This window comes from Impatiens glandulifera, chromosome 1, assembly GCF_907164915.1.
Source record: "Impatiens glandulifera chromosome 1, dImpGla2.1, whole genome shotgun sequence".
Taxonomy (NCBI): Eukaryota; Viridiplantae; Streptophyta; class Magnoliopsida; order Ericales; family Balsaminaceae; genus Impatiens; species Impatiens glandulifera.
In genome coordinates, this window is record NC_061862.1 from 43,736,435 (window position 1) to 43,749,437 (window position 13,003).

At 27.7% G+C, this 13,003-nt stretch overlaps 1 protein-coding gene across 1 annotated transcript; it reads left to right on the forward strand.

Moving 5' to 3' along the window:
• The first annotated feature begins 9,960 nt into the window (after nucleotides 1–9,960).
• On the forward strand, nucleotides 9,961–11,043 carry LOC124926234 (ethylene-responsive transcription factor LEP-like). The gene has a single exon (XM_047466431.1). It carries the CDS (start codon nucleotides 10,066–10,068, stop codon nucleotides 11,041–11,043), a length of 978 nt encoding a protein of 325 aa, XP_047322387.1. The 5' UTR covers nucleotides 9,961–10,065.
• The last annotated feature ends 1,960 nt before the right edge of the window (nucleotides 11,044–13,003 follow it).

Below are 13,003 nucleotides of genomic sequence, written 5' to 3' on the forward strand. Positions count from 1 at the left end.
AAACTATCTTATTACTCTAAGCAAACATGATATAATACCCATCATTCAAACATAATTGTTCATCTTGGAGTGGCATTATTTTTCCAATATTCATTTGTTCTCAATATTAAGAGTAATTAATTAATATTATAACATGCTTTGGAAACTGTTATAAGCCTAATAATATGAATGGCATCTTGTTCTTTTGAGATAGATTATAAGTTATGAAAATGGGTCGGTTTTGGAATATATATATTATTGTGGTTAGATTTAAGAAATTGGGAAATATATTAATTAATTAAAAAAAAAGTTTAGATTAGATCTAATAAATAATCACACTGTTGTCGGTTGGAACTTAAAAAATAATCATATGATGAGGGAGCTGTGGTACGTACGTAGTAGGAGTAGTAGCTGCGGATGTGTTATTATAATTATACACGTGTCAGTCCTAACGACTAAAAACGGTAGGATCTGCTTGAATCAGACGTGGCAACAGTCTCCTACGGCCACGTTTCGATCTCACATTGGATAATTTTAATGGGTTTGGTCGTGTTATCCGGTTTGTGTTTCCTCGGATTTTGATTTTTGATTTGATCTTCATAGCCATCATCCTCCTATATGTGTAAAGATCTTCCATCCCTATTTTCATCTTTTTATTGCTATATATATTTCATCCAGCTAACTTGGACACGTGGAATCCCTTATCCATTTTTGTTACATTTAGGGTTTATGTAAACACTTGTTATTTTTTTTTAGTGATTATAATTAAGTAATTTAAACCATTAGATAGGTTAAACGATAAAAATAGTTCATAAGAGATCAAAAGTTACGAGTTCGATTCTCACAAGTATAAGTTATGAGTCATATGTCTAAAATAATAATAGTAATAGAGTAACTAACTTATGTGAAAATACATTTTTTTAAATTAGTGTTAGGGTTGAGTTTAGAAGACATAACATAATTTGATAAAAAAAAATGAAAACATTTTTTATGGTCATATGTATTATTATTATAATGTTGATTTAAATGAGACGGTGTTTTGAAATATAATTTAATTAGATAATGTATATGTATTAATAAATTTATTAATGTTGTTTTTGGTTGGAATTCAAATACAATTTAATTTATTTTTTTAAATTGAAAAAGTATTTTTAAATAGGTCAAATTTAATAGACAAATGAAAATAAATATGATGTTTTATTTTGAGTAAAATTTTTATTTTGGAGCAATGTGACAAATGATTTACTATTTTTTTCTAATGATATCATAAGCTTTGAATTTAAGGATAGTTAGTGTGTTTAAATAAGTTTGAGGTAAAATTTAAATGATATAAAAGTATAGGACTAAATAGCTTGAAGTGAAGCTTATTTTTAGTTACATTTCCCTTCTTCTTTTGTATTTGTTTTTTAGATTTTAGTTTGTATGAGAGGGTTTGTATGGAATATCCTTCAATGTCCAAGGAAGGGTTGGACCATCTTTAATTTGGTTGGGAAAGTGATGTGAATCCTTGAGAAACTCTAGTTGGAGAATCGATGGTCGAGTCGGGTTGACTGACCCGGGCCTTTGTGATCCGAGTCAGTCATACGGGTGATCTTTCAAATGTCGAAAAAATGAATCGCATCTCCGAGCCTTTGTATTATTGATCATGTTGGAGGAATTGTGTATTAATCACTAGTTTGTGTATATTGACACACTTTAAGTTTGATTGGTTGAATGGCTTGGTTGACCAATATTTTGTAGCTTTCTAGAACCCATGATTATTACTATTCCAATTGAATTTGAATCTTCTTTTATAAAGTGACATTTTTGAATAACTCAAAAAAATTGTCTTTTTTAGTCCATTTTTTGGTGTTGATGTAAATATGGTTCAAAATTTTAATTGTGGTGAAATAATTGTAAACTCATAGTTAAATAAACATATGCAATATGGGGAGTTCATCATGATTTCATTCTTGTAGATTTTTTTATTCAAAAGTCTAAGTGAAATGGCCTTATTAATTGTGCCTCAAAAAAATAAATAGTATATTCAAAATATGGAGAACCCATTTTCTTCTTGATGTTCTTTTCATATACTTAAGAGTAAAGATAAATACTCACACATAAAATATTATATTTGCCCCTCTTTAACAAAAGAGCAATTTTTTCATCAAACTTTTGAAATTCAAATTAATAATACTAACTCTTAAACGTGTGAGATAACATTAGTCACACAATTTATTCATAATTAAAAGATTAGCCAACTCAACATGTCTTGTTGTCATCCATTCCTATTGAGTCTAAGTGCATCTCGAGTAAATTAAATTAAAAATAATAATAGTAAATATGGCCAAAGATGTGCCTTTTTTCAGGGGTCCCTTTTTTTGAAAAAAAACAAAAAGGTCGAATTTTCTGTCTTCCTACTTGCCCTGGCCCAGTTTCTCTTCCTCTTTTTAAGTCCCCAATAAAGTATAATATGGTAATTGTTTGTTTTTATTTTAATTATTTCTACAACTAATATTAATATAAAAGAAAAACAATTAGTTCTTAAATCTTAATCATACAAGTAATTTTAGTTTGTCAAATTCTCATTCAATTAGCTTTGATATCATTACAATTTTCTTTATTCTAACATGGTATCAAATAATTGTTTTTCTTGTTGTTGAGAACGTCAAAATCTTAATCTTTCATTGTTACATCAATGATTATTTTAGTTAATATGTTTCACTCTATCCATCCATACTCATATTTGCACTGGTCTTAATCCAATTATATGAGATTATTTATTGATAATTATTGTTACCATCGTTGGATAGATTTCAACAATCACGAGTAATATCAAATTAACAATCACAAGTAATATTTAAGCTGTTTTTCAGTTGTTATTTCACCATAGCAGTTTATGTCAATAAGATTCTACATTATTCTGTAATTTATTTAGTCAACACAATATCATCCTGTTGTTGAATTAATTTATACACACGAGTAACATTTTTTTCAATTGTTCTGCATATAAGCATTTAATGCTCATAGAATTCTATATTTTTCGTTGCTTTATTAATTAATATATTGTCATCCCGATGTTTGATATATTTCAACACTCACGAGTTTATCAGGCTTGAAAAATATGTCATCAACATTTTACAATCTCGTCTTCAACCTTAAATTGTCTAAATATTTTCATCTTGAGTTTGAAGAGGGATGTTATATTATAAAATAGAGATAAAGACATTTGAGTACCATGTGTTTTAAAAAATAGACATTTTACCTAGTGTTTAAAAATACTCATAAAAATACATGTGTTAACCTCCGACCAAATATTCGGTGACGAACAATGTCATGATAGTATGACGTGTCAATATGACGTGATAACTTTAAGTCAATAATGATTAAAAAATAGAATTGTTTTAATAACGGTTGATTTAAAATTGTCACGTCATACTACCACGTCAACGCTGGTCATCAAAAATTTGGTCGGAAATTATCACGTTTACTTTTATGAACAAATTTTAAATGCGAGATAAATTGTTTATTTTATAAAATACTATATTTGTAAGTATTATCACATAATATTGTGATAATAGTAATATTATTATTATATTAATTATTTATAAGTTTAATGTAATTTGATATAACATTTCATTACAATATCTTTTCTTTATTCTAACCTATATAAATGAGATTAGAATTGTTAAGTCTCATCTAAAAACACTACTAACCATTTAATGACCAAAAATATCAAGTTAAATTCATTCATGTGGGAGTCATAATTGTGGAATCACATAGTCTTTCTAAAATTCAATAAATAAAAATAACCATTTCATAAATTTAGATTAAATTGGTCACACATATGTTAGCATGATTAAAAAGACATTATTATATATTAATTATTGTGAATGGTAGGAAAAGGTTAAGATATAGTCAAAGTCCAAGTCCAAGTTCAAGCTGGATTTCATGAGTTATTAAGTCGATCGAAAGTCCCAAGGAAGGCAAAATCATTTTATCCCCAAATCCCGGATGATCCTGAAACTAGAAGAAAGTTTGTAATTTGTGTTTTGTAAAAAGAATCTGACCCATCCGATCGATCAGGATTCAGGACACTTCTCGGTCGGTCCCAGCCAGCCAGTCGGTCGGTCGGTCATAATAATTACAAGTCCAAAATAATGCATATTTATGGTCAAGGTTTAATTAGTTAGTGCATGCGAAGTGGATCACATCTTTTCATAAATACTACTAACTAGCAAAACTAGGAGCTATATACCCTTTCAAATTAAAGCATTTCTATCTCTAATAATCATATTTATATTAAGAATTTAATCAAACATAGATTTGATTATTATCTTTGTCTAGAATCCCAAAAGAAAATAACAATCCTACTAGTCAAATGGTTATAAACAATGTAAACTTTGATTTTAACTTGAAGCTAGCATTCATAGAAAATTGTTGATGATTAGGAATTTTGAGGGAAAAAATTGAAATAAAGACGCACAAATATTATAGAGATCATGCTCAGCTCATGATAGATTCGTTGAAATAGTATTTAACAATGGTACATAACAACACTGTTATTGTTACCACCAACAATAAAATCGATTACCAATCACGGTCATTGTCATCATTGTTATCTCAGTGCAACTATATAAACAATTAATACATTAAGTTGTTAAATAAATTAACGATATGAACTCAACAATGCAGGTAAATTAATTACCCGTCTACATTGTTATACAACATGGTAACCAATAAGTGTTATAAATGTTGTTTTAGTGTTGGTTAGTGTTACCATCAAAGCAAATAACAAATAACATTGTTAATAACTAGAGATGTAAGTGAATATATTCATGTTTGGTCCTTTTTACACCCAAAAAAATGTCATCATAATAGTACGTTTGACATCAGTTTTCAAACAATTTTAATAGTTTGTTGACGGGTGAACATCGGTTCGCTTTGCTCGGTTAATCGGTTTGATTCAGTCAATTGATTTCATCGTTTAGTGACATAGTTAGCTTAAATGTATAAAATTTCAAAATAAATTGTTCAACTTAATTTATTCATTATGTATCATTTTATCTTTTTGACATGTTAAGTACAACAATTAGATGATGAGATTGATTAAAATAAATACTTATAGTATTTTTTTTAAAATAAATTGTTCTACTTCATTTCATTAGAAGAACTGATGACTTGAAATATTTCACATTTGAAATATTAAAATATGACAAAGATTAATTACTCTTCTTAGTTATTTCATTGTCTTATTAATTACTTAATATATATATATATATATATATATATATATATATATATATATATATATATATATATATATAAGCTATATTTAGATTTTGCTAATCACATTTATGTCTAAATGATGTCCCAAATTTAATAATCTTTTTTTATTCTGTGATGCTATTGTTATAATTAATTAAGCTTAGAGTAGAAAAAACTAGATTCATTTTTAGTGAAGAAATACTTATAAATCAAAAGCTCTCTCTCTATCTTAACAAAATAAAATCTTTTAAGATTAGGTTAAGGTAACTTCAAAATACCCTTTATTTGATATAGGTTGATGAATGGTTTTGGGATGATACATAGATTAGAGATGGTTTGATATTGAATTTTTTTTTACCCAAAATTCAATATATATTTTTTCATTTTATCCATTGCATCACTTATTTTATCCACCAAAATACTATTTAATGTATTTTCTCTCATCTATTTACATGGTAGAATAGTCATTTAACTTTAAAAAATAAAGAATTTATCCAAAAACCCATATAAAACTCAAAACAAATCCAAGATCAAACAAACTTAGTGTTTTTAAGATTCTTCTTCTCATATGTCATTTTCTAAACATTCTTAAATAAAATTAATTTACTTAATTAAAAAAAAGGGAAGAACGGGATAATATATAGTGACGTAGATATAGTGTAGTGGGTTGCATGTATGGGGTTTGACAAAAAAAAAAATCTTTAGGTAGCGGTCAAGGGTCATAGTCATAGTCCTAGATGATGAAATGACTTATAAAATATATAAGACACTAAAAATTAGAGAAAGGCACCTAATAATTACAAATTACTCGAAATTTAATGCACTTTCAACCCTTTATTGTCTCTCATTATTGTTCAACCTTTTATAAATTAATTAAATGTGCGTGCATATTAATATATAATTAAATTTAAAAAAAGAAGATTATTAATGGAGCATAACATGAGCCAACAACACAAATGCTAAAAACAAGAAAAAGGAGCCGGGTTGACCCATTTTGATCATTATATAGATTCATTATCATTAGTTTATGCAGTTCCCAATGCCATTTATATATGTTTCATGTTCATTTTTAATCAAATTAAAATGTAGATATGTCCTGTTGAAACTGCTGATCAGCAAATGGTCTGGTCACCCACTACTTTTCTTCTTTTTTTCCTTGTAATTTGCTTGTACTTTTGACTATTCCCCCCTTTCTATTTTACCTTTTTAGGGATGTAGGGTTGTTTTTGTATTGCTTGGTAATGACTTAACATGGTTATCTAAGATTATATATAATAAGAAGCTTGAACTAGAATGTGTATCATTATAAAGTGTTATTTAGTTAAGGTGTGTGTGTGAACCCTAAAGAATAACATGGATTTTATGAGAATTATAAGTGTATATGGTTAATAGGGTAAGAAATAAGAGTTAGGTCATGGAGATGAGATTAAATGGAGGCATAATCATTAATAATTAATTGTTAGGTATAATAAAATTGAATATTGAGAATGGCTATATCAACAGTTACATTTTTCCGGATCAAACTTACCAAAAATGAAAACAAATCGTTCAATATTTTAGAAAATATTTTGTATTGTTTTTCATAATTTAAACATATCCAATGTAACCAAATAACTCATTCAATAAGAAATAAAAATATACACATTTTTGTTGTCTCCATTTATAAGGGGTCGTAGTTGTTTATAGATGACAAAAGAAAGCCAATAGTTGACCAAAGCTCGTCATAAGCATAGGCGAAAAGATTTGGATCGTGGAGATATGAAAGAACAAGGAATTTGAAATTCCAAAGAAAATAAATAATACTTAGTAAGAATTAGATTAATCCACTTAATGTGATTAACCTCAACGCTTATGAGTTAAAGACAACTTTGATTTAGAGACATAATTTCTTAATCATAAAATGTACTTAGGGGTGAGCATTTTATGGATTAATCCAAAATTCAATTCGATTCGAATCCGAAATACCAATTCGGATTAAATTCAGATTTCGAATTGAATTGAGATCGGATCGAATTAAATTCAGATTATCCAAATTATCCAAAGTATATAAATAAATATATATGTTTCAATTTGTTTTTCTTTAAGTTAAATTTCAGATCAATATAATATATTTTTTATTTATTTTTGCATCGTTTTATCAATAATATTTTTTTTATTCAAATTATAAATAAACAAAAGTAATTATAACATTAAAAATTTAATAATATTATTTTTAACATATTAAACATTAATAATAAAATAAATTAAGTAATAGATTTTCTTAATTCAAGAGGTGAGTATTTAACGGACTAATCTGAATTACAAAATTGTATTAACTATTTCAGTTTGAATTAAATTTTTAATTGAGTTTAATTTAGATTGATTGTATGAATAATCCAATTAATTTAAAATAATTTAAATTAAAAATACATTTTTCTTTCTTTTTACATATCTAGTAGTAACAACGAAAAATTTATGATTTTATAATATTAAATTTTGAATATAAAAAAATAATTAAATTATAGCTCATAAATATAAACTTGTATATTAATTCACTTTTTCATTTATTAATTAAATACAAATAAAATTAATTAATTAATTAATTAATTATAAAAAAATATTATTAAAAATTTTAAATTAACATTCACAAATATATACCTATTTTTAGTTTGAATTGTCGAAACCATATTTAATCAAATTCATATTCAATCCGTATTAATTAGCAAAATTTTTTAGATTATAGATTAAATAAATTTAGTTTGAATTTAATACAGATAGAACAAAACGAATCGATTTTATCCGTTTGCTCACCGTACCGTAAGTGTACTTAATTGATAAGATTCTTTTCCATTATTATGTACTTAATTGATAAGATTTTTTCCCATTGTTATTATTTTATAATTGTTCATTGATTACTTGGATTTTTTTTACATATATATGATTAAATTATGTTGAAATTGAAATTTTTGTTTGCTTTATGAGAGTTCATGAAGTTCAAACCCAAAGATCATGAGTGACAAGAAATGGTGAAATTAGAGGTGAAGTGCTAACAATAGATTCATTAGCTATGCATGTACAATCCCTAGAGCTAGTTTGTGGTGGGATTTTTTGATTTTTTCTTATCATAAACTCACCTATCATATTTTATTTCTTTTCAACTATCCAATACTCAATTCATCAATAGTAAGTTTACTTTATTTTAAATTAAAATATCAAATAACTTATTCTTTCATCAAACACTAAATTTTCCTAAAAACCCAATAAAATCATCCCTCATAACTCAACATCAAACAAGCTTGGGAGAATAAAAACATCCCTAATAACCCAACATCAAACAAGGTCTTGGGAGACAGTTGTGATCCTAAAGTGGATTTGGGAAGCCTAGAGAAACAAGTACATCTGACAAAAACACATATATAGTCTAGAAATTTTGACTACAGTGAATGATCAATTTGTCTTTTGAACCATGATAAAAGCTGTTTACTTTGTACATGACAAATTAAAGAGGGGGACCTAAGACAAACAAGAACTCTATAATAGACATTAATTTTCTCTTCATCTTCCCATATAAATTTGGAAAAAATAAATTGACTGCTCCCTTTGAAAATACATGAAGCAGACAAAGAGGGGGTTTAATTTGAAAGAAAAACTTAGCCCTTTTCTTTTTGCCTTTGCATAAAATACGGATTTACATGTGCAAAATCAGACATAATTATGTTCAATAATAGATCACATTCAAATGTTTTTTTGGGGGTTTTCTAGGTGAATGAAGACAAAAACATTTCAATGTTGTTCCTTTTCTTGGCTTATCCTAAAAACATTCAATCATATTTGTTCCTTACATTTCCCCACCTTAAGCTACAATACAAACCTTCCCAAGGTATATAGCTAATTAACGTCGATTATATTTGAAATTAAACCATCATATTTTTTTTTTCTCAATTTGACGATATTTTTACTTTTTCTCTTGTCTACTATCCTTGCAACCTATAAGACAATTTCCTCAAGCATTATTGAGTAGGTAAAAACTAGGTAGGGTCAAAGCTCTCTTAGTAATGGGAAACATCAATGTCCACCAAGAGATAGTCACAATTTGTGCAAGATCTATATAATGAGTGTCTATCAACAAGAGATCTAGAAAAATATGTTAGATGTCGCGTATGAAAGTCTATTTTGTGATATTGTCAATAATTTGAACCAAAACTATTAAATAACAAGGAGTTATGACATGTAATAGACAAGGGATTCATAAAGTGTAATTTTAGTCTACATGAGCATATGTCATACATTACTATTATTTACTTTGTGAAAATAGTTCATGTTGTTTGAGCATAATAACAAAATATAAACAAATTAAATAATGTCTGACAAAAAGTTAAAAAACTTAGAACTTGTCGAAAAAACTTAATGGTCCAAAGATCCTAGGTCGACTATCGTAACAATATCATTATGGAGGATCAATATTGAACAGCATTAAATAATAATATGAAAAAAATGAAATGTGCAAGCCTTTTTATATATCAATCCTCTTTTAAATTAAATGTGGATAATGAATATCTTGTAATTATGTAGATAAAAAAAAGGGTATAGTAGTCACGGAACATCAATCCCATGTTCTTGACTAGTGCAAGGAATCTTTAATTACAATCAAACATTTCAAATATCCAACATTAAAAGATTTACAATTTTAATTTTTTTATAAAAAAAAGTGTAGAAAAAAAGGCACGGTAGTCCTATGATGTAAGACATGTGCACTGTGTCTCCCATGTTCAAATCTCACCCTTTAAAAGACCTCCAAATCCAACATTATCTTCCCCACATGACTATCTAATTCCATCCAAGGAAAATCCAACCTTAAAAATGTCGACCACTTCAAAAAATCCCGACACTAAAACCGCCACTAATTCAACCCAAATGACATTCTCCCTTCTCCAACGCAACACTTCCCCGCCTCAACCCGGGGAGAGGAGGGGAAGGAGAAAACCGGCCGAACCAGGCCGGTTCCTCGGAGTAAGAAGAAGACCATGGGGAAGATATGCAGCCGAAATAAGAGACCCTACAACCAAAGAAAGACATTGGCTTGGAACTTTTGATACTGCCCATGAAGCTGCCCTTGCTTATGATAGGGCTGCCCTTTCCATGAAGGGTATGCAAGCTAGAACCAACTTTGTTTATTCTGAACCAAACATAGCCTTCCATTCTAGTATCATCTCGCCGGAGTTCCTCATCACCACCACCACCACCACCACTCCTCCTCCTCCTACTAATAATAATCATAATACCAAACAAACCCTAGTTAGCTCGTGTCAGGCTGACACGTGGCAGCAAACTGAAAGTGCTCCAATTGTTTCTGATAATGACACATGTTCACAATCATCGTACGGTTCATCACCTAATGAGACCAATAACTACTTCAGTTTCTTCAAACAAACTGACACTAATTCTGGATATCTAAGTTGTATTGTCCCTGATAGCTGCTTGAACCCACCGCCGCCGCCACCGCCGCAGCAGCCGACACAACCAGCCATCCATGATTATGATCATGAATTTGATCAAAACCCTTCATTAATTCAGTTGGATGGTTATGGAGATCATTTTGGGTTTAACTATGGATCATCATCATATGATGATCATCAATATCATCATGATGATCAGTTGCTGACGTGGGGGACAAATTACTCTTGTGAGCTGTCGGCGGTTATCAACAGTCCTACATTAATGGTCGGAGATGATTATGATCGGAGCTATGGTGACGGCGCCGGAATGATGATGGGTCAGGAAGAGGCTGCACCGTCGTCGGCTACTTATGGAGTTGACTTTGGATACTCTCTCTTCTAAGATATATATTTCTATTATTATTATTATTACTTTTTGTTTTTGGTTCAATGCTTTCACTAAATTAAGTAGACTATTTAAATATGAGGAATCCAATTATGTTATCTTAATTAAGTATTATTTTCATGAGTCATTTTGTTACTTACTTAGATTGTTTAAACTTCTTTTTTTTCATGTTTTTTTTTTTTAATTTGAATATTTTTAAAAAAATGTTTTATTTTTGGTTACAGATCCAAGTTTCTGAATGGGTGTTTCAAGAAAAACAAATTTGGATAATTATTAGATAATGAAAGATAGGTCCAGAAGTCACATGGCAGCAAAATGCAGAGCCCATAGAAGAAAAGTTGAAATGGACGGCTTTCTCAACGTATATAAAATCCTCTTTAATTTTCTTCTAATCTTTTCTTCTTGTCTGTGGGTCAGATTAGTATATAATCAATTAATTAATTAATATTGTTTAATTAACTAATTGTCTTTGGAATTAAATATATATATAACATTGGACTAAACTTTTAAAGATATATATTATTCAAATGTCATGTTCAATTTTGGAAAAAATACAAAGTAATAAGCAATCAGTTAATGTATTATTACTTTATAACTACATAATTAAATGAAGATTTCTACTATATTTTATTGTTTTATAATCAAGAATTTGTCACTAACATTTACGATGACTTCCTTGTTAACTCTATTTGAATCTAAATGGTCCGAAGATAAATATTCGAATTTTACATTGAATTATGAATTTTTACGTATATCAAATATTTACCGGAGTTTATTTTTTTACTTTCTCTAATAAATTTACTTCACTTTATTGAACTTATTTGTATATTTTACTTAATTATTGTTTCAATTTTGAATTTCATTTTGTAGCCCGTTATAAGTTTGACTGTATTTAGTTTGCTCCTTTTATTTTCAGGTGCATTAGTTTTCTTTAATAAATGGAATACCTTTTTTTTATCTATAGTTATGCGAAAAAATAATGTATTTAAAACTTAAATATAATTTTTATTTGGCTGTTATATTCATGTTGATATAATTTAATTTTTCTCGCAAGAAAAACCTATATTTTTAATTTGTATACAAAATAAAATGAATATTTAAACCTAAGTTGTTTTTTATCAAAAGAAAAAACTTACATATGTTCATTTGATTCAATTTTTTGTTTGTTTTTTTACCCTTTGGAAAAGGAGTTGAGCTAAAGGAAACATGGACCAAATATTTTGGGCTGGGAGCATGTTATATATGAGCCCAAATTGAAGCAATTAAAACAATAATAATCTTCCTTCCAGGTTTTTGTTAAAAAAATAAAAAAAATATTTTGCCTTCACATATGGCCTTTTTAATAATAAAGTTTTGTTTATACCAATCACAATTACAATTATTTGATAATTATTTTGTTATCTAACATTTCTGTTTTTATATATTATAATTTCACTAAGTCCCTTGATGTCATTTTCCTATACTGGGTCTTTAATTATATGCAAACAAGAGTTACAAGAACTAAATATTGAATTGTCGTCCAAGAAAACAAATGTCTTCTTATGTCAATAATTTTGGAGTTTTCTTGTTTTCCTTTTTTTTAATCTTTTTTCATTGTTTACTTGATATAATATTTTTAAAATGCAATTGGTTTAAAATATTGTATGATTTATTTTATAACTGATATATTTTTATTGGTCAATTTGCACCCTTTGGTTATGAACCATGAGTGATTACTTTTTTCAAATGTTAAGCCATGATATGGTAATGACTTTCATTAATTTGAAAAAAATCAATATTTTTTTTTTTCAAAATTAATGAATAAATCTCATTTAGACATATTTATTTTTATAACTTGTTTATTTACATGTATGAAATCTAAAAAATTTACGGAGATATTAGTTTCAAACCTCGCAATTTGGGTTCTTATGGTTAAAGTTATACAAAATAAGATTTTGACTAAATGGTTTCAAATGTC

Bases quoted from the DNA above. Each gene is read 5' to 3' on its own strand.
- LOC124926234 (XM_047466431.1), top strand. From the start codon at position 10,066: ATGTCGACCACTTCAAAAAATCCCGACACTAAAACCGCCACTAATTCA.